The sequence below is a fragment of the Leuresthes tenuis genome, unplaced genomic scaffold, assembly GCF_036924035.1.
Source record: "Leuresthes tenuis unplaced genomic scaffold, fLeuTen1.0.hap1 SCAF_15, whole genome shotgun sequence".
NCBI lineage: Eukaryota > Metazoa > Chordata > Actinopteri > Atheriniformes > Atherinopsidae > Leuresthes > Leuresthes tenuis.
This window is the reverse complement of record NW_027325369.1, coordinates 27,425,094-27,446,956: the sequence shown is the minus strand read 5'-3', so window position 1 is coordinate 27,446,956 and position 21,863 is coordinate 27,425,094. Positions and strand designations below refer to the sequence as shown.

At 41.5% G+C, this 21,863-nt stretch overlaps 3 protein-coding genes across 3 annotated transcripts in view; 1 reads left to right on the top strand and 2 right to left on the bottom strand.

Moving 5' to 3' along the window:
* The window catches only part of eipr1 (EARP complex and GARP complex interacting protein 1), a 67,547-nt gene extending 51,237 nt beyond the window's left edge, over nucleotides 1-16,310 (bottom strand). The window contains exons 1-4 of the mRNA XM_072365705.1: nucleotides 16,115-16,310; nucleotides 15,653-15,736; nucleotides 7,386-7,518; nucleotides 4,698-4,854 (exon numbers count right to left, since the gene is read on the bottom strand). Coding sequence (XP_072221806.1) covers nucleotides 4,698-4,854; nucleotides 7,386-7,518; nucleotides 15,653-15,736; nucleotides 16,115-16,156 — 416 coding nt within the window. The 5' untranslated portion in view covers nucleotides 16,157-16,310. The remainder of the gene's footprint in view (nucleotides 1-4,697; nucleotides 4,855-7,385; nucleotides 7,519-15,652; nucleotides 15,737-16,114) is intronic.
* The window catches only part of adi1 (acireductone dioxygenase 1), a 331,967-nt gene that overhangs the window by 277,381 nt on the left and 32,723 nt on the right, over nucleotides 1-21,863 (bottom strand). The window lies entirely within an intron of this gene.
* trappc12 (trafficking protein particle complex subunit 12) overlaps nucleotides 16,432-21,863 on the top strand; it is a 35,041-nt gene continuing 29,609 nt past the window's right edge. Inside the window, exons 1-3 of the mRNA XM_072365513.1 lie at nucleotides 16,432-16,489; nucleotides 16,922-18,226; nucleotides 19,443-19,559. Of these exons, the coding sequence (XP_072221614.1) occupies nucleotides 16,928-18,226; nucleotides 19,443-19,559 (1,416 nt within the window). The 5' untranslated portion in view covers nucleotides 16,432-16,489; nucleotides 16,922-16,927. The remainder of the gene's footprint in view (nucleotides 16,490-16,921; nucleotides 18,227-19,442; nucleotides 19,560-21,863) is intronic.

The window sequence follows — 21,863 nt, the reverse complement described above, 5'->3', positions numbered from 1 at the left end:
CCCAAGCGTGCATTCACAAACCCACACAATCACCCCCATAAACACATTCTGCCCCCTCCTGTCACACCCCACTTTAGAAAATCAACCTTGTTGCCTTTTGCGCTTTACCATTCCCTCCTAGAGTCGTGATTGGCTCAAATGGCTCCACGGGAATCGATTCACTCAACTGGCAAGTCTCCAAATCGAAACCAAGTGCAAGAGGAGGGATAAGATGGGGGGGGAGCTGCCACAGAGTACAGAAAAAGCAACCCCCCCTCCCCCCCCCAAAAAAAGAAAAAGATTTTTTCTTGAGCTTTGTTTAGTCATCTTTTTTTTGGGTGTATTTTGCAGATATTTTCATTTACCGCACGCTTCACAACAGGGCAGAGGCTCAAATGTTTGCCCACCCAAACAATGAGGAAGGAGAAAGCGCTATTGTTAGTGGAAGTGGAGGGACACCAATGATCAGAAAACACACACGTGAACAACGCAAGCTGCACACGGGCAGACACGTTACGGTGGATGCAAACGCACATGAGCAGGAGAACAAATATTCACAAAAAAACAACCTCAAAAGAACACCAACTCTTTCTCTACTAACACAAACATGCACATATTGGTGTGAGCTGCAAGTTTTATCAGAGCGAGTGAGGATAAGTGTGTGTGTCGGGAGAGATGGAGGAGGTGGGCAGCAGACCAAAGCCATCCATCTAGGGAAGCCAGCAGTGCAGACCATAGGCTACAGGCTTCACAGCATCAAATTCAGAGTCCTACCACACACAAACACACACATGTACAGTATGTGCACAGTGTGGTGCCCTTGTGAGGGTTACAGCTCTGAGGATGCTAAGATGGTGCCGCCTAGAGCCATCAATCTTTACCCAGCAGCCTTGCGTGACCTGTCCTCTGACACACTCTCACACACACATATGCACACACACTATGTCTTTATGGCTATCTTTGTGAGGACAATCGTTGACATAATACACTCCATTACCTTTTACCTTCACCAAAACCTTCAAAAAACACAATTTTTGTCCAAACAAAAAAAAAAAAAAGAGGTCAAAACCCAAATACAGGGCTTTAATGCTGTAGAAAACATGAAAGGACAAAAGATATATAAAGAATAGTATTGTGAAAAAGTCCCGATCCACCCCTCACCTTACTGGGCATTGACTGCTTTTTCACTCATTTTCAGTCCAGTCTTTGTACCTGACGATCATCAGACAAATGTGTTTTTTGTTTGGTGAACTACTTAACACTCACCTATGAATCATTCAAACATAAAAAAAAGACACCTCACTTAATCGGTGTTGTGTCTACACATAACAGACTACTTAGTGAAGAACCAGTTTTAAATGGTAGTTTGACACATGGTTTGTTCCCATTTTTTTAGTTGCATAGAAAGTATTTTTGCAGCAACAAGGTGATTCTCAAAGATATATTAGCTGAAAACCTGGCATATCTCAGCATGGTGCGCAGAGTCTCCTGTGTGTACAGTGTGTAAAATCTGAGGAAACTGAACAAATGGATGACAAAAGTGGAAGTGGCAGGTCTAAAAATCTATCTACAGTATCTGAAAGTGATGTCCTTAAGAAAGAGGTCACAGGACCGGAGAGATGCATTTGGACCTTCAGTTGATCCATCTACTGTTGGCCCAAGCCTCATCAGAAATGCTCTCCATGGAAGGGTGGCTGTCAAGAAGCCATTCTTAAGGAAGGGAAACGGGGAGAAAAGGCTGAGCTATGCCAAATGACACAAGAAGTGGACTGAAAATCAGTGGCAACAGGTCTTATGGAGGGATGAATCCTCCCCAGAGCCCGGACCTCAACATTATTGAAGCAGTGTGGGATCATCTGACAGAGAACGGAATAAAAGGCAGCCAACATCCAAAGAAGAGCTTTGGGATGTCCTTCAAGAAGCCTGGAGAACTATTCCTGAAGACTACTTAAAGAAATGACAGAAACTTTGTCTAAGAGGGTTCAGTCTGTGGTGAAGAATAAAGGAGCTCTGAACCAAAGTCGATTTTCAAGCTTGAATTGTACAAACACTGTTTATTTACTATGCTTCAATTATGTTAGCACATGGCAGTAAATCACTGCATCTATTTCCTGTTTTCCTGGAAACGTATAAAGAAATAAGGTCTGAATGAAGACTACTGCACGGTGCTGTAAAACACACTAAGTTGCACATATTCTGTTCCCTGTCCCTCTTCTTTGTGGGTTTCTGTTCATCCTCCTCTCCATTTTCCATCACTCTCTCCTAATTTTTATCTCTCCCTTGCAGCTCCTGCTACAGTATGCATCACGCTAACTGACTAGCGTGTCTAAAAATGATAGCAATCAGCGAGCAGACGATGAACAGCAGAATAAAAGGGGGAATGACCATTGATTTTCATTCTCATAGGCAGTGAGTTATGGCGAGGAGCTCTGACTGTAAGACAAAAGAATCGAGGCATGACTAAAATCTGAGATTTAGGCCAGTCAATAGCACAATCTAGAAAAAAATAATAGCACAAACAGAGGGAAGCCGTAGAGGAGACTTATTCCAGAATATAAACATGTGGAGCGTGGGCTGGTTGAGTTTCTGAGGGCCTACAATATGTCCATCTGTCTGCTCAGTTATTTCAATACTCCCTCTTATATGGCACCCAGACATAGGACATATCATGCACAATCTTCACTGGGGGCTTGTAAAAGCACTACAGAATAAATTAAGCTTCTCTAAACAACACAGCTGGGCCTGTGACGTGCGAATGGGAGCATCACACATAAACCAACTTCAACCTGTAACAAGCTGAACGGGACGGTTCACATCTTTTTCAAACCCGTCTCAAAGCTCTGCTTACACTCACAATTGTACTGAAACAGTTTTGATATGAGTGATATGAGTGATGCTCACAGACATTGTTCTACATAAAATATTTATTTCAACACTCAGCCGGAGAAGAAAGTCTTGCCCCAAAGATTTGCAGCCACAGTCTCCTCTATGCAGGTTACCAAAGCTTAAAAGGAAAAGAACTGATGCCCATAAAAAAAAAAGATATAAGATGTGGTTTGCTCAGTATGTAATGCAAATAATGACCAGGAGCACATCAAACAGTGGTCAAATGCATAACTCTGAGTAGGCACAAAGGAAGAAATAAGCATACAAATTATTTTCAACATGTTTGAATCTCTTCTAAATCTCAATCATCACAAAACTATACGCAAAACATGATTTCACCCATTTCTAGCTCCAAAAGGATGTGGATGCTTCCAGAATTTATCATTAAAACATTGTGTGCACCACAACTAAGTAAACATGATATAAAAGCAACAGTATAAAAGAAGCAGTTTTACAGAATGTGATTCAGTCTCACATACAGGCCAGAGAGGAGTCACAGATGTACAGATGCTTTTTGATGGGCTCTGTTTCATGTTTAATGCTGTTGCCTTTATCTTTCTTAATCTTAATCAGTGTTAAATTGCTCTAAAAACCTGTGCACACAGTCTGACAAATGCATAATGTGTGAACATTTTCACCACACATTCTAATACAGATGTTAGTTGTATGCGGGAAAAGGTGGATTCATGCTTTCTGTGAGTATGCATCCTTTATGCATCTGGCCCTGGGTTGAGGGCTGAATAGTCATGAAAACCCTTCGACAAGACCTGTTCATAGGTTAGCTAAAAGCATGGAAGATTCATCAAAAGTAAATCTTTCCTGGATCTTCACGACAAAATTCAGCGTCACAAGTTTGTTAACAAAAACAACAAATCAGATGCACCTTAGAAACAGGGCTGATGCCATTAAAATGGAGCTTTTTGGGCACAGTGAGAAAAGGCATATTTGGAGAAGAAAGGATGTACAATTTCATGAAAAGTACACCTTCACAATTGTTAATCACATGGGTGTATTGATCACATTTTGGGCTTGTGTTACAGTCAACGTAGAGAATGCAAATAAATGGCAGCAAATTCTGGGAGCCGGAAACAGCATTAGATGAGAACAGGATGGCTTCTGGCATACGATAATTAACTGCCCCGGGAGGTTCAAGCTGATGTTTTTGACGGCCCCACAAAGTCCCCTGACCTGAACATCATCATAAATATGCAGCAATACTGTCCAAGAGTGTCAAAGGACTAGAGCAAAAATTTCCCATTAGAATTGAAGGACTTTTAGCTGCCATGCAAGTGTTAACAAGCAGTGATATCTGTCAAGTACAAATGATCATAAAGGGGTTATGCACTATAACTATAGAATTACACATGAAAACTTTAAATGTTTTATTCATTCATTTTTCAATGATGAACTGAGATTCAAAGTTTGACTTTTGTAAATAATCTTTAAATATTAATATAGACCAAAAAATACATGTACTATATCTTGACTCAATAATGCAACAGGCCTTCATAGTTATTAAAATCCCAAACTTCATATTTTACTGGTTAAATGTCAAGTTCTGTTAGAGAAAATGTCATCTCTGTCTTGGTAAAGCTTTGACAACATTCTATAAAAATAAATTGATTAGATTAAACTGATTTGATGGTAATAGTAATGCTATGATCACTGGTATGTTCTTAAGTATCCAGCAGTCTGCTAAGTTATCGTCAACACTCCACCTTACAAATAAGCACAGAAGCCAAATGAATCACTGCACATTATTGTTGATCAAAAGAAAAACTCCATCTGAAACACTTGCACTGTGACTGCACTAATTCCCCAGCAACACCTACCAGGCAGCGTTTCCGTGGGCGCTGTCGTCGAGGTGACAGAGCAGCTCCAGGGTTTGGGGGTTGTGGGCGGAGTCATCAGGTGACTCATGGCTTCCAGTCTCCCAGTCGGAGGGCATCCGCCATACTGCGGCACAGGACACCACCCTGCTGTCACTGGCTAAAGGGGGATAACACACACGCGCAAATTTAGAGTTAAAATTAGGATACCCATGATTTATGTTGAGAGGAAGCTTCCAGGAAAAGAGTGTAACATGTAAATGTGTGACAGAAAGATTGACTGGTGCTAATGTGGTGATGTGGAAACACTTTCCTCCTAATCCACATCATAAATGAGTTATTTTGACAAATCCACCCCAGAGCTGGAGATGCTAATTGGAAGCAGTGAAGTAAATGTGGACCTGATACAGTAACTGGACTAAAGTTTGACTAAAGTTTCCTCTTGGTGTAAGTATTGACAGCTTTTACGAAGCCATTGGGCTGCAAAACCCTGGCATTAGGCGTTTTTGTGAAGTTAAAAACAAACGTGCAGTGAGTCGACAGGCTCTTGAGTGCTTCTACACAATGCTGCATTTGGAGTAAGGGCCAAGCAATCAGATTGAACAAAAAGCTTTTCTCACTCACATGTCGCAGTGCCACTGCCACAAGTCATTATGGAACAATGCATTAAAGCTCAAGTATGTGTGTTCATAATTACACACATCTTGTGTGTGCGTGGGTCGTGAGTGCAGCGGTGCGTGGTCGGCTGTCCACAGTAGCTGTCATCCTGTGAGCTCATGCAAGCAGAACTCAGTTGACAGAGAAGGAAGGACGGGGGGGGGGAGACAGAGAGTCGGCATGGAGACAGTAGCCTGTCCCACAGGTAACTACTTCCCATCCCACCTTTTTTTACCCTGTGTCCCACCTGACGTGGCCGTCTTCTCTTGTGTAATGCAGTCTCAGACACACAAGGACTGTACCTGGCAGTCATTGTACCTCCAAAATACTGGTCTGGAATTTTTGTTCAGAGATGGGAACACTTAGCACCAGTGTTTCCACATTTTTTAAATGAGAATTTGTTCTCAATTGACTTATCTGGTTAAATAAAGGTTTAATAATAATCCAAATGTGAACGAGACATCGTTTTTCAAATGAGATGGGACAGGGACAACAAGAGACTAGAAAAGTGGAATGCTTAAAGAAAAAAACTTCTGGTGAACATCTCATCACAATTCAAGTTAATTCTCAACAGGCCTCACAACAACTTGACTGGGTATAAAAAGAACATCCCAGAGAATCATCCATCCAATTTCTGTACCAGCTTAATCAAAGTCACTATCACAGGTTCACACTGGATGGATCATTACAGCATCAACACAGAGACAAACGAGACGGACAATCATGCACATTCACTCCTAGAGTTAATTCAGAAACACCAGTTAGTTTGTTAATGGTGGGAGGAAGCCGGTGTACAGGGAGAGAACCCACACATGCACGCAGAGAACATGCAAACTCTACACAGAAAGGCCCCAACAGGGATTCAAACCAGAAACTTTCTTGCTATGAGGCGACAGTGGTAACCACTGTGGGGAAACCTCCATGCTTTAGTGATGAGCCTGAAAACCAACCCTGCTATGAGTCTGTAGAGGAAATTAACTCTGCCTGTGTTCAGGCACAGGACAGCTCAGTGGTTTGACCTCACAGCATGCACGAAGGTTTGTGGTTGGGGCCTCAGCTATGTGAATGTTGTCCCTGAGCCAGCTTGGCCTGTCTCTGGATTCACCAGCTTCCTCCCACAGTCCAAAGACAAGGCAAGGTGAACTGACGATTATAAATTGGCTGTATGTATCAATGCAAGCGTGTTTTATAGTCTCTCTGTTTTGGACTCTGTCATGGACTGGAGACATATTGTGGCTTCAGGGCCCCCGCCACCATGCAACTTTAACAGGATGAAGTGGGTATAGGAAATGGGCGGATGGGCTCAGGAACACTTCATCCCTGCAGCCACAATTAAAAATAAAACTATCTATCCAGTCTTTTCACCAACTGAAAACTGTTGGAGCATCATGAAACACAAAATAAACACCCAGAACTGTTGAGCAGCTAGAATCCTACATCAGACAAGAAAGGGACAACATTCCTTTCCCAAAGGTCCAGCAGCTTGTCTCCTCAGTTTCCAGGCGTTTACTGACTGTTGTTAAAAGGAGAGGGGACGCTACATGGACCTGTCCCAACTTTTTTGAGATGTGTTGCAGTGAAATGTCTCCCTTTTAACATTTGCTGTGTTTTCTATGTTCTAATGTGAATAAAGCAGGATCTCAACTTTTTTTGGAAAAGGTGTCTTTAAAGCTCAACAGCTATTCTGGCTTTGGGGTGTGATAAAAATGCCGATCATGTGCATGTGACCATTTAGATTTTCCTGTTGCACAATGACTTTGTAGCCAATGCCATTATCCCTCTTATGGCTCATCATGTTCACACATTAGTATTGATTCCATCAGTGCCTTAATATGGCTTCTAACACAGCTGGCATTATTAAACATTTAAAGGCTGCATGGCATCTTACTGACCAGCCATTTAAGTTCATTGCACAGGGTCATTAGATATAAGACAAGCAAAAAAGAAAAGGAGGATTAAGTGTGTGCTAAAAAGAAACAAAAAGAGATCAGGCAATGAATGGAGCCAAAAACAGAGGGAAACTGTAGGGCTCACTCCTGTTGTAGCAGGTGGTAAGCACAGCCTTATCCGCAGGACTGGCGCCAATGTGCCATATCTCTCCAGCTTGGTGCAGAAGGACATTCTTATTAATGATGTTATTCTCATCATCAAAGTCAATGATGTGGATCTGAAAGAAAAGCACAGAGAGGAAAGATGTGTTGAGGATGAAGCTGAGAAACACAAAATGCACCTTCTTCCACTCCCCCCGACTGCAGTTCAAAGCTCCATTCGCTCCTCTGATTCCCCAGAGAAGAAGAGAGTCCCCTCTTTTAATATGACAGTAATTTCAAAGCAGGAGTCACTTTGTTCCTTTTTTCTCTCCCGTCTACTTTGCAAGACTAAAGATTTTCAGCTTGATTGGCCCTAAAGGCAGCTATTAAGACACTTTTAGAAGTCATACTGGATTCATGCGAGTAATGTGTATGTTGGAGACGTGAGGAGAAAAGGTGTAACAAAAAGGAATTTGATAAAAGCTCATTAGTAGTTGGGTTTTTTCTTTTTCTCCAGGCAAATGGACGTTTTAAAGGGGCGGAGGATGAGGTCCATTATCCAAGAAAGCTTTTTTGAAACAGACGTTTAATTGTATACTTTCTTATGACATTTCTTGTAAGCAAACCTACCGAGCAAATCGTAATTCAGCTTTAATGGCACCCTCACCTCATACGTCTACTTTAGTCTGCCTCGAGAGTAAGTTTGCATTTAGGAACACAGTGTTACATGTGCGTTGGTTGTTTGTATGGCTGTCGATGACATTTTGTTGTTGAACTTTTGTGAAAACCAGATATTAAAGCACGAGACATGCAAAGCCTGGACAATGTGTCCTTCCTCTGGACTTCCCCACTGTATTGACACCAGCTCCCAAATGTTGCCTCTTTTGCTCACAAACCTCACGCTGGGTTAAACGTGTGCTCACACTTCATGCATTTAGTTTGAGTTTGTTCAGTTGCTGGGGATTATTTGAATAAACGTGAACGCTGTCATCCCAACCTTTGTGCAAACCAAGACCCCTTTATAGGATTTTATCTTCATCCACTTCAAAAATTAACTCTAGTGCAGTTCGATTTAAATAAGAATAAAGCGCGGGCCAAAGAAAGAAACGTACAGAACTGATTTCAATCTTACCTCCTTCTTCCAGACTCATTATAGTTCAGTACAAGCATCAGAACCACACTTTCCTTGCAGCATATCTTCATTTGTGTGTGCAGCACTGAAACTCCCGATGCTTGACTTTTCAAAAGTTCTTTGTTAAATCTCTGCTTGTAAAAACATTGAGCCTCCTCAAATGTGACACATTGCTTTGGAAGTTTTTAAGATCTGTCAGCATAATGTGCGTGAGAGCCGTCCAATCAGGGTTGGACTTTAATCCACAGGTTTTTTTATGAGGTATCTGTTGGGTTCATGTAAAAAATGCCAGTGTGAATGGCAAGGCAAACCAGGGTAGCAAAGCGAACCGAGATTTCCGCTTTGACTGGGAAACCAAAGTTTGAACACACCCTGAGACATCAAAAAACACCACAGACCACTGTTATATAGACCTGATAGCATACCAGTCGACAGAGGAGCGTGAGCTTGGTCTTCTTGATTGGGGAGCCTGGGAACCCACAATTCCAGAGTATTACAGCCATACTTTCAGATGAAGACTTTAAGATGTTTATTGGGGGTGTTGACAAGTCTAACTCACTGAGGGCATCTGACCCCAGACCCCTCTTTGAGAGGAGAGGCCCAGTTTCTTATTGGATAATTATCATGCAACAGATTCCTAAAACACTGCACAAAACTCTCTTTTCCATCCAACTGATTTATCTTCTTGACCTCAACAAGGCTCCACTCTGCCTGCACCAGAGGATCCAGATTTTCTCTTCCCCACTCATAATTTTACTGTGTTGTTTTCCTATTTGATCCTTCTTTTTTATAACTCTCATTCCTTACAGTTGTGTTCATTTAAGTCTGTTTCCATCTTTTAGTGCATGTGAATGTTTGTCTTATTGTTTAATCTGTAGTTGATGAATGTTCACATATGTATGCTGTATTGCCTTCTCAGTCTTATTGTTCACAGTAAGGTCCCGAACCTGTAAAACTGTTGCTGCCCAACTTTTCTAAATCAACCTTCTCTTGAACTCACTTCTGAAGGCTTCTGGCGACTGCCCATGAAAAACAGTTCCCTATATAAGAAAATCAGGGGTGAAAGAATCAAACACTAAAAACTGCTCACACCTGGTCTAGTAGTCATCTTGCCTCCAACCCAGAGTTTTCTTGACCTCCGGCTTTGGCTGTACAGCGGTGAAGATTTTACAGCGCACAAGTTCAACAAACAAACTTAACTTTTATTCATAAGCAGTTAACAGAAGCACCTCCTTACAGAGCTCTTTTCATTAGATGAAAATCTATTCTGCGAGGGCCTCAAATGAGTGCAGTTCAGGGTCTACAATGCAGTAAAACAGTGGAGGTCTCAAGGTTTGATCAGACAATTAATGGTGGTTTGTCCTATAAGAAAGACACTTGCAGCACCTTGGGGGCTGTTAATAGGATTGAACTGGACAATAACTCCTGCCAGGCACTTCCACTCCCCTCTCCAGTGGAACTTTTACAAGCTGAACAAGAGGATGAGAGGAGGTGGAGTAAAGGGGGAGGAGAAGAGCATTGGAGCAGCAGCATCCTTCAGCTTCCTCAAAGTTAGCGTGGCAGCCATTAACCTTGAGTTGGACTGCATCGAGCAAAAAATTATTACGCAAAGTTATAATTTTATGGTGGTGGGGGTGCATCACAAATAAATTCAGGCTGGTGGGACAGGGTAATTGGAGGGCTTGGTAATAGGGTGCCCCCAAATGAACCCAGGTGTAAGAGGAGAGAAGTTCCAGCCCTCCTCCCCCAGGTGATTTATCCCTCATCCTTCCAAGCCTGGGGAGTGACTCATAGCCTTCAGCCACTTGGGCACTGAGCCCAGCGCTTTTAATTATGTGCCAGTGGTGGGAGGAATTAAGGCAGAGAGAAGAAGAGAAGGGAGACTGGGAAGAGGAGGGGGTGAGGGTGGGATAAAGCCAAGCTGGCTCACGGCCCCCCACTTCATGGGCTTCACAGCTAAAGCTCTTTAGCCGCACAGATGACAGCAAGCGGGACGGAGGAGTAGCAAGAGGGTGAGAGGTGCCAAGCTTGGGCGCTTTATCTCGTTAGCAGCCTTAAATGCCATGCCGAAGCAGCCTCCGATCTGTCATTCTGACTATTGGTCTCTGAGGGATTTGAGAGGTGCTCAGCGAGTTAAGAGAGACATTTCCACCCTGCATTATGCTTAATGGGAGGTGGAGAGGCCAGCAGGCTTATGGATACAGCAGAAGCCATCAGGGCTGAAATGCCAATCGAAAAAACATTTTTCATGTGAGTTCAAACTCAGCTAAGTGAGCTCCCAAATGTTAGCCAGCAAACGTATGCACAGTGGGGAAAGAAAATAAGATTCTAGAATAAAGCAAACTGCACAGACCGAACCCATCATTCAACTGAGCCCCCTGAAAGAACTAAAGGATCCTAAAGGATAAATAATCGTTACAGTTAGGTTTTAAAGCTCCGATTGCTCTTTGATATTAGTGGCAGAAAACAAAACATTTGAGTAAAATTTCATAAAAAAGTAAAAAATTAAGAGCAACAATAACTGCACCAGTTTTAAAGGTGTCTTACATCGCTATGCCTGGCACAACAATGTAGAAAGAAAACATGCAAGCTCCTAAATGCAAACACAGCCAGCTAAGACACCAGAGGTTCTTTATTAGGTAATGGCTAAGTTAAATCCATTTAGACCAAAACTAGGATGTTTAAACTGGGTTTTGAAATGCTGATACAGTGGCTAAAACAAACTGATTGAAGCCTTTCGCATTGCCAGGAGAAGTATTAGTGCGCCGAGGGATCTAAAGAAGTTACATCCAGCTACTACCAGTACCTCCCAACGGACAAACTCGTGAACAGATGGTATTACACCATATCCTGCAGCCTGTGTTGGACCACAGTTTCTGATGATCATGACTTTCTGAAATATTTCGTTTTTATTTTTAACTGAATGGCAGAAGTCAGCCCCACACAGCAGGACTGAGTGAGCTGCAGGATGCCTTACAGATGGTAAAAATGGATCAATCTTGTCGTTTTTTTGGCCGCCAGTTGCTGCTGTCAGTTTGAGAGTCTCTATGTGGAGAGGTCAGTATCATCTGTGGCTTAGGATTCTTTCATGTTTCCTCAATTCATCAGTCTGTTGTAAGGTTATCTTCCAGTATTCACGTTTTTCACAAGTTGACAGTTTCAAGTGTGACCTTGGGGAGTTAAGAGGTTGCTCAGGAGCATAAGAGAAGCTTTCGCTGCCAATATGATCGCACATTACAAAGTGAAGGGCTTTCGCTCATATACTCCAAACTGTGGGCGAATGTCTCCTGTATTCAGAATGTACGGAAGTGGTTTATATCAATCATTAATCGACTTACTTACCACCATACTCTGTTTAGTTTTTGGTTTATGGTGACAAGAATCCTTGGTCAGGGTGATCTCAGGTGAGGCAAAGACAGGAAATGTTTACAAAATGATCAATAAATTATGGAATAACTGCACACACATCCTTTTTCACTGACACAGAGTTGCCAAGACAGCAGAGTTTTTGGGGACACACACAGAAATGGTTTCAAAAGGTCTAAAAGAATTCAAGAACCTATTGTTTTCTGGAATCCTTGTATGCATTTCCTTGGAGTTTGTCTATAAAATTCCTAAAAGAGGCTGTAAAGACGAGTCCTGACTACTCTGCCTCTGCCTTTTCCTGGGTGGGGATCAGTGTTTTATCATAGCACACTTCAGCATGTAGACTGGGTGAAGCAGGGATTAAACCAGTAATCTTCCACCTGAACGATGACCACTTTACCCCTCAGAGCAACTGTCGCCAACATTTATCCCGAGCCTAACAATCTTTCACTGTTATGAAGCCTTCTCTTTCATTTTCTTGGGTTTCTGGGCAGAGTGCAGGACAGAGTTGGGGGGGAATATATAAATCTACTAAAAATGAAGAAAAACTAAATCACACAGATCGACTGGGATGCATTCTCACCACTCCCAACAAGCTCTGTATCAGCCTCGCTACACAAGACTTGGACTGAACCGCGTCTGCATTCAGTGCCAGACTGTTTTCACACTGAAGTCGGCCAGAAAATAGGCTCCTTTTTTCAGGCAGAGATCTCTCTCCCTCTTTCTCTGAGAGCTAATTATTTCTCCTCCCGTTTAGAGCCAACTGTTTCTGTCATCTGTCTCTGTAATGACCTCTGCAAGATGTGCATGTACGCATGCACACACTCTTGTTCCGTCTCCTTTACACACACACACACAAACAGGCTCAGTAGAAAACCTTCACCAACAATCTGACACACAAAGCTTTTCAGAGCTTGATACACACGATGGATGTGCATGCTACATATCTGCCAGTCAGTTAGGATGGCACCGGCCTAAATGCAGCTGTACACATGAAGATATGCTGAAACGAATGGTTGAAATCAATGATGGTCATCAGAACAACTTCACTTATAGATGAACTATTTAGACGTGGATGATTTCATTGACTAATCAGTTTGTTTACTGGCAACATAAACAGTAACTGCTATAGGTTTATCGTGATCTGTCTCAAGCCAAAATAAGGACTTCGACATTGAGTCAGTTGGTCAATGGTCACAAATGTTTCACCAACTAGTCATTCTGGATGATAAATGTCATACGTTCATGCATAACATCCACTGGTTTTCGCTCTAAAGAGTGCAGATTTGCATCCTCTATCATCTACCACTGTGAAGAACGTGTTGTTGAAAGTCAGTCGAACAGAAAAAGGCAGATAAGAATTTGTATTAACAGAATATTTTACATCATTGAAAGATTTTCTTTCTTTCTTTTTTTTTTTTTTTTTTTAAACACAGTGACGGGAAAATCTGAAGCCCTGCGATAACGTAAAAAGTAAGAACAGGGTCTGGGACACTAATGACATTTTAAACACCCAATATGCAAGTTTGTTACATAAAGATGTCGTTTAATTCTCCCTTCACATGAAAACAATGTCAGAATTTTTGGCGGTGTAATTTTCACGATTTTGTCCATCATTTTCACAGACAGAGAAAAAAATCCAGCGCGGTTGAAGATGTCCCTTCTGGCTCAAGAATAATAAAAATTTTATTCCTTTTATAATGATTAACATTTTTTAGTAAACAGAAAAAAGGAAAAAAAGGAATGTAAATGAATCTGCAATGAAAATAAGAGTTAACTGTAACAAAACAACCACGTGAGAATTCTTTACTTTTCTTCTCTTTTGAACTTTTATGGACTGTCAAGTTATTCTTATCATATTTTGCAAGATCTGAACTCATGTTTTGCTACAGGTTGAGCTGTTTTTTAGAAAACAATATGACTGAATCCGTGGTGAGCACAAGTGGAGCGGTTTCTATGAAAAACATCAAAGTAAATAATCTGTTGATGCTTTGAATATGTATGGAGAAGTGTACATGAAATGATGGCTATGATAGGACATAATGAACTCTTTTGTCACTGATTATTGTATATATACATATTTATATTTCTCCTTTATTGTGGATATTTGTTGATTTGGTTTGTTACTTGGGTTGTTGAAGAATTAATACAATTTTAAAAAGATGCCCACTTTGAACTGCTGCTATGTCTCAACCAGCAAAAAGTGTTTGATATTCTGTCCCTACCTGAAAAGTGAAGAAGTTTAAAGAAGCTATTCCAAACAGCTTTCTTCTGTTTCTTCTACCTGTTAGTGATTAAAGCTTAATGTATTGATCGTCTGATGGGGTGCTCATTTTTTTGTCTTGCTGATTTGAATACAACCGACCAAGTGTTACAACAGCTGGAAGGCAAACACACATGAATGCTTGAAAAAAAAAAAAATGAATGTCACAACTCAGTGTGATGAAGAGGTGAGATATAAAATATACTGAGATTAAATGGAAGCCATTTTTTAGGTTTGCTTATTCTTTTTAACATAAGCAGTCCTAAAATATGAAAAAAACTGCTACAGGCCTACATCCTGTGGTTCAATTATAAGCTAAAAAGAAACATAAAAGCTTCCTTTAATTGTCCAAAATGGACTTTGAGAGACTGTTTGACTGTTAAGATCTTTCATTTACAGCAACCACCTCATGTTGAAACCGCTGCTAAAAACACGACAGGTTATATTTTATGCCCCAGTTAAGCTTGCTGAATTGGTCATTGGCCACCAAATTGTAACATCAACAAAGCCCCCAAATGATAATATTAATAATAACAACAATGATAAAATATATTATTATATTTATATGCCACCTCAATGAAAAGTTCCACCATGCTTTAAAGAGGGAAATTAAATCAAAATAATTAGCAGTATGATAGGAAAAACAATCTATATACTGTTATCCACTCATCTACAAAGTATCAATGACTGATTATATGGACATGCATGGGAAGCTTGGATGCAGCCGATTCAAAGGGTCGCATGTAGAGCTCTTTTTGTGCAAACTGATTAGGATTCACCATACAGGAGCACAGACACAGAAACTGCAAAGCAGGTTTAGCATAAACACATCTAGGTAGGATTACTGGTTGCAGGTAAGAAACTGTCATACTGAGGAAATTGCTCACACAAGGTGCTTTGACTTTTTGCAGTAAGTGAATTTATCCCCTTCAAATTGATTCTTTGGAATAATTGGAAATATGTTTTGAATGCCAGGCAAACAGATCCTGTGGTTTGCTTCCTGACTGGCTGGGGAAAAAAATCCAGGTCGTAGTCACTGAATGGTTGTGCTGTCCCGCTATAACATTCATGCCTGAAGCGGTTCTGAGGAGGGCATCCAACCCTCAGCGCTGCCCCTTGAGTTGGGCATGTGTGCAATCTCTGCGCGTACATCTCTCAATGCTCTATCACGTTTACCACGTAGAAATTAACTGAATGCAGCTGTCAAATTCAAAGCATGCTGGCAGATAAAGAATTCTTCCTATTCTTTTTATAAAAAGGACTTCTACAATCAGCTACTGCACATCTCATCTTTTGTACAGTAAACAATCTCAGTGATACAAATGTTGTTGAAATTAATTACTCAATATACAAAGAATAGTGAGAAATCCTACATATTTCTTCTTTAACTTAAACGTTGCTCTGGTGTTTTAAGCCGTTTCTAAACCCCTAGAATTTCAGGTTACTACCATGTCCGAATAAATATGATCTACATTCAATGTGGTGTCAGACTTTGAACTGTTTTTCTCACCTGGTTGTCAAATTTAAGTGACTGTGTGCCCACGAGGAAACGAATAGCATCAGTCTCAGCTGTCTGGGCAGTGAGTGCACGTGCCTGCAGAGTACAACAGAACAGGCAAGTTAATAGAATAACATAGAATGGAATAGAGCAGAACAAAAGAGAGCGGGACCAATTTAAAAATAAAAAAGGAGAACAGAACTAAAGAGCACAAAATAAAACAGACGAGAATAGAGCAGAACACAACAAAAAGCACCGAATTTTACAAATAAGAGCAAAAACAGAACAAAACATTAAACAAAGAGCTGAACAGGACATCGCTGAATAGAACAAAGCAAAACTGCATTAAAAAAGAACAGAACATGGCAGAAAAGAACAGAGAACAGAGCAGAACAGTACAGAAAGAAATAGAACCGAACAGAATATTGGTACGGATAGTAATGAATGGTGTGACAGTGAATAAGCGATGTGCACCTGAAATTCAAGACCATAAATGACGGGAGCGTCGTCTTCCATTCTTAAGTTCGTTTCCAGTGCTTCCTTATTATTCAAAAATTGCTGTCAAACTAAAAATCCTGAAAAAACACAGTATTTCTGCTACGTATTGCTCTAAAACAAAACAGTAGCAGGACTTCCGCGATTTAAAAAGATGAGAAAGGAAAATGCGTACGACTAAGATACGTAACGACTGTCGTGTAACGTTGCGCCGGCTTTTAATTTTACGTATATGATCATCGAGAATAGCTGATACGTCCCTTAAATTAAGTTTGTCCCATCTGGAGTACTGTACGTGGCGCTTTCGTTCTTGGAGCATGCGCACTACGTTTCCATCTGTCAGTCTGCGGTAAGGTAAGAAAACAGCGTCGTAACTGTTTGTGTTTCGGCTTTTAATATTAACCGTTTTACTGTGTAAAACATGTGCAGTATATTCCGTTAATTTTAAAAGGTGGACAGTATTTAGCAGAGCATGACAGTTGCAGCTACCTACTCAGTTAGGCTAGCTTACGATAGCTAAACGGCTAATGCAACGTTACCGAAATAACTGCTACCAAACAGAAACAGTCTCTCGCTATATCATGAATTAAAAACGCGAAGAGAAGTCTATAGACTGGATTGATAACCTTAGCTGGAATTCAGTCCTGATGATGATAGTGTGTCATTAGTAATAACTGGAATGTAATGACAGGAAGTGACTCGGGCAGCTACAGTCAGGTGTGTTACAACTAATGTAATCTAGTATTGACATTAAAGTGATTGTTTTGCTGTGTTTAAACCGCCAAGAACAGTATGATGGACACAGGGGAGGCTCATGCCCAGCGGCCTGTCACTTTAGACATCACAGTGGAAGATGTCAATAAGGAAGCTTCAGCTCCAGACCCCTCTGAGGCAACAACCAGCAAGACCCCTTCCATAGACAACGTCTTACCCCAACAGGACAGCATTGACCTAGGCGGGGAGTTTGTCACCCCTCAGGAGAACAGCAGTGCCACACCTTCAGAGAGCCTGATGGACAGACTCAATGACCAGATGATGGAGAGCGTCATGATTTCTGACTCGCCTAATAACAGTGAGGAGGATGATGTGGCACCTATTGACTCTTTTCTGGATGGAGGCGAAGAGGAGGATGCAGTCTCAGGAAACAAAGAGGACGAAGAGGAAATTGGACAGAACACGACTGAGATTAAGGTTTCAGAGGAAAAAGAATGTTCAGAAGAGGACACAAAGGAGCAGATGGACACACAAGAGCAAGTCACAGTCTGTGTTTCACCCCAATGTGACACTCAGAGTGAATCGGTTATTGGGAGTGAGGAACCAGAATCTCAGACAACCAAAGGGACTACCCCAAAAGATGAGCCTGTGCCAGTGTGCACCATATTCAGTCAGGGCACCCAACCGAAGTCACTGTTGCCCGATGGCTTTCAGCCCACCCTTATCAAGTCCCCCAGCTTTAGCATGGGGAGTGGTGGGGTACCTGATGAGGCAGTGACACCCAGCAAGCTGACTGCCCCGCTAGTGTGTCAGCCTAGCCCAAGCCTCAGTAAGTTCTTCGCTGACAACGGACAGACCAATCCAGCCTCTGACTTCTTTGATTCGTTTACTGTCCCATCTTCCTTCATCTCCGTTTCCAACCCTAATGCAGAGGTTCCTCCTGGAGCGGGCCCTGCACCGATCGCTCATACACCTGAGCACCAGCTGTCCTCCACCTCCTCCTCCATCTCCACCCCAGGAGGGCCTTTGGACTCTGGTGCTCCCACTCCTAGCTCAGTGTTTGGCCCTGCTCCTACTGAATCAACCAAGCCCCTACCTCCTCCAGCCCAGACCGTCCCAGCGCCAACTCAACCCCCAGTCTCAACCTCAGCCTCCCAAGCACAGCCCTTCACTCAGCTCCAGGCTGTGTTTTCAGGCAGCGACGACCCGTTTGCAACAGCACTGAGCTTGAGTGAGGTGGACAGGCGTCATGATGCTTGGTTGCCATGTGAGGAGACAAGGAAGGTGTTGATCTCCGTTGCCACTCAGCAGTACAGCCCAGCCTATGTGGAGACAAACAAACTCACCATGCCTGGACTAAAGTTTGACAACTTGCAGGTAGGACAAGCCCTGAAGAAGTATACAATATTTGTTTACAGTCAGCGGTACATCACTGTGTGTCTTTATTTAAAGGTTCACTCCAGCTGTTTTACACATCATGGCTAATGAAGCTTAGCCTGTGATTTAGTTCTATACTTTATATTTTCATGTTTGGTCAAAGAGAGAACTATTTAAAAAGGAACACTCATCATATGTCATATCATATGTATAATCAAATAAACTGCAAATCATATAAGAGATTGATGCTTTGGGTAACCAAAATTATGTTACTACTGCTATATAGGAGGCTTAAAACCTAAGAAAGTTTTCAGATTTTGCTTAATTAAACCACTAAATTGATTACAGAAAATGCTAATGAGCAATTTTCTAAAATTAGTTAAGTGAATTAGTGATTTAGGTCGCAGGTCTGGCGAAAATGCTCAGTGAAAAAGTTCTGCTAATCTCGGTGGCTGCCTTGATGCTTTACACATCTTTGTGGATTTTCTGTATCTTATTATTGTGCTAAAACATGTTTTTTTTTTTTGTTTTTTTTATAAGTAGCGTTTTGGAGCCCCATCTTAATAACTCAGATTTGAATTTTTTTCTTTTGTTTCCTCGCAATAAGACATTTTTCTCACTTTTCTCCATAATTTCGAAACATCTTTAAATCCACACACCTGTTCTCTTCCTCACTCCACAGTCAACAGATCAAGGTATATTTTTAGAAACATCCTCAGTGTTCCTTCACCAGCTTCATTTATCTGTTATAACAGATGAAACATAAGTTTACTTATTATTCAGGGGAATCTTATGGCTCAAATTGTGTTCATTATCGCCTCAGAATGTGTTTGATTGCCTGCTTGAATAAATGAATGAAAATCAAGGATTTTTCCATTATCTTCCCCAAAGAACCAGTTTTAAGTAAGCAAATTAGTTTTACTTTAAAGTTTCTTTAAGAAAACACTTTCTGTATTCTGCAGTTTTTTGTTCTCCCTTGTAGAGATGGATATTGTTTTTGATTAATTCCCTTTTTATTTTTGTTGCTTTTGGTCCAGTGTATCTCATTCAGAGTTGCTACAAATGTCTATTTTCACCCTGATCTGTTGACCTAAGAAAATTGCAGTTAAAGCTCAAATTGATTGTTAGAAATACCAGCATCAACTCTCATGCCTTTTATTGGTGTGGTCCCATTGTGGCCTTTTAAATGATTCTTAATGGATGTTCTTTGATCCAGGGCGACGCTGTAAAAGACCTAATGATTCGTCTCCTTGGAGAGCAGGCAGCCATGAAGCGTCAGGTTCTCACTGCCAACTCTGTGGAGCAGTCCTTCACTGGCCTCAAACAGCTCATTGTAAGTCGCTCCCTGCACTTTTGTCCATGAGTCCTCTATAAATGTTCTCTCCTGAGCGCCATGAAAACATGACACAAGTATCATCTTGCAAGTGAAGCATTGTCCTTTCAGCTTTGTTGCACATTTTTGCTCATTTGTTTTAGCTTTGAAAGTTTTGCATTTAGTTAAAACAGTTGTTAGCTTGACAGTTCATGTCGTTCTTGACCAGAAAACCATCTGCAGATGAGTTTTTTTGTTTGGAGTCATGGTGAGTTTGTTCTTTGTTCTCTAAATCTAAACTTTTTTTGACAGCTTAGGCATGAAGTAACTTAAAGACAATTCAGCTGTGCTTACATGTACAATGGTCTCCCACAGAGAAACCTAAAGGCAGAAGAACATCTTGAATCTTCTTTCACACAGTCCACTGTGTTGTGTTGTGGTGGCGAACATACTTTATTAATAATTCAATTCCACTCTCATGCACGTGTACTGGGACAAGGACTGTGATCCAGTTATATGGGACAGTACAGATGAGAGCTGGACTCAACTGTTCCTATAACAGTGCTGACTGGCAATTTTGTCAAGTTTACCAGAAAATTCAAAGCTTTTAGGAGGTTGCCGAGATTTAAAAGTACTTTTTTAAAGGACACCTTAAATCTTAATGTGTTAATGGACTAAAAATAAGGCTTCCACACATCAGTGATTTAAATTATTAGTCAAAGACACAAACCCATGACTCAGATTTGACTTTGAAAACTGCAGATTTAGTTGCTATATGCGAAATGGTCGGCGAGGGATCGATTTTAAACCTATCTATTAAAGAGGTTTCACGCATTTGTAAGTCTTGCATAAGGCTACTCAACAGATCTAAATATAACAGCTAAAAAGCACCACGCAAGTGCAGTTGCTTTCTAAGAGCTGCATCTCACTTTCTGAAGGTAAAAGACAAGCCTACAGGTATGTTGCCTCAGCATTCTGTGGTGTCTGCAGATTGTCTGACCTTTTGACAGTCAGCCTGTAAAGTTAGTGATCCTGTTGAAACTGCCAGCTGCTTTGGTCTCAGCTGAGTGAAAACACTGAATCATTTGTCTCCTTTCTCTTTGGATTATATATCTTCCCGCCAAGCATAAAAATGTGTCTTTCTGTGTGACTGTGTGGTCTCACCTTATTCTATTTCCTGTTGCCATCAATCTATCTTTCTGCCTGGCCTTCATGCGTTCCCTCCATCACAATTTTTGACCCACAAATGACCCTGAAAGACAGTTGTTATTTAAGACACATGCACAGCAACAGAAAGCGTGAGTAGAAAGGAGAGAGGAGGAAGGGAGGGGTGGAGTGAGGAGATGGAGAGGCGGAGATCCACTCGGCTCACAAGTTCTTTTCTCCTGCTGTGCCCATGTATTATGCATGGGACTGCTGTGCATATTTCAAGGGCCTTCTGGACTTGGTGTATATATAAACACACACAAGCTGGTACTTTCAGCTTTCAGTCAACTGCAATATATGGTGTAGGTGAGTGAGTGTATGTATGTGTGTGTGTAAGAGGATCATATGCTGTCGCTGATTGGTGTGGGTGGCTCCCTGAAGCATTCTGCAAATGAAAGGGAGAGATGGGGAGTAAGAAAAGTAACTCAAGCCTACAGCAGAGATGTCAAAGAGTGATGAGCACAGAAAAAGAGACACAGCAGTGTTGTAAGTGTGAGATACAGAGGCAGAGGAGGGCCTCACCTGGCCCTGAGCATAAACAGAAGCAGGCTACACCTGAGAATGTGGAAGTCTGCTGAGTGTGGGACCCTATGGGTGCGTTGGTATTATTTTAATTCAAGGAACCTAATGTGAAAGTCGGTACCCTTTGAATCTAAGGATGGCAAAAAAAACAATGGTTGGTTTTTGGTTAAGGCTTTACAGTTGTGTGGTGGTTAGCACTGTTGCTTCACAGCAAAAAAGGTTCCTGGTTCCAATCTCAGCGGGGGCCCTTCTGTGTTTGCATGTTCTCCCCATTCTCTCAAGATACTCTGGCTTCCTCCCATCATCCAAAATTACACATCTGAAGGTAATTGGGGAGCTGGTGATCCATCAAGGGTGTACCCTGCCTTAGCCCAAGCTGGGATAGTCTCCAGTCCTCCCGTCACCCTGAGTTGGATTAGGCGGGTATAGAAAAAGGACTGATGGATGATTTTAGTAAGTTGTCCAGGAATTTATTAAAAGTTATTAGTCAGTGATAGAAGGTAACCGCCTCCAGAGGGTATTGTGTTAGTTGACATTCATCTCAGTCTAATGCCACTTCACTTGCTTTTGCTCCATCACATTTGCATTTCAGATATA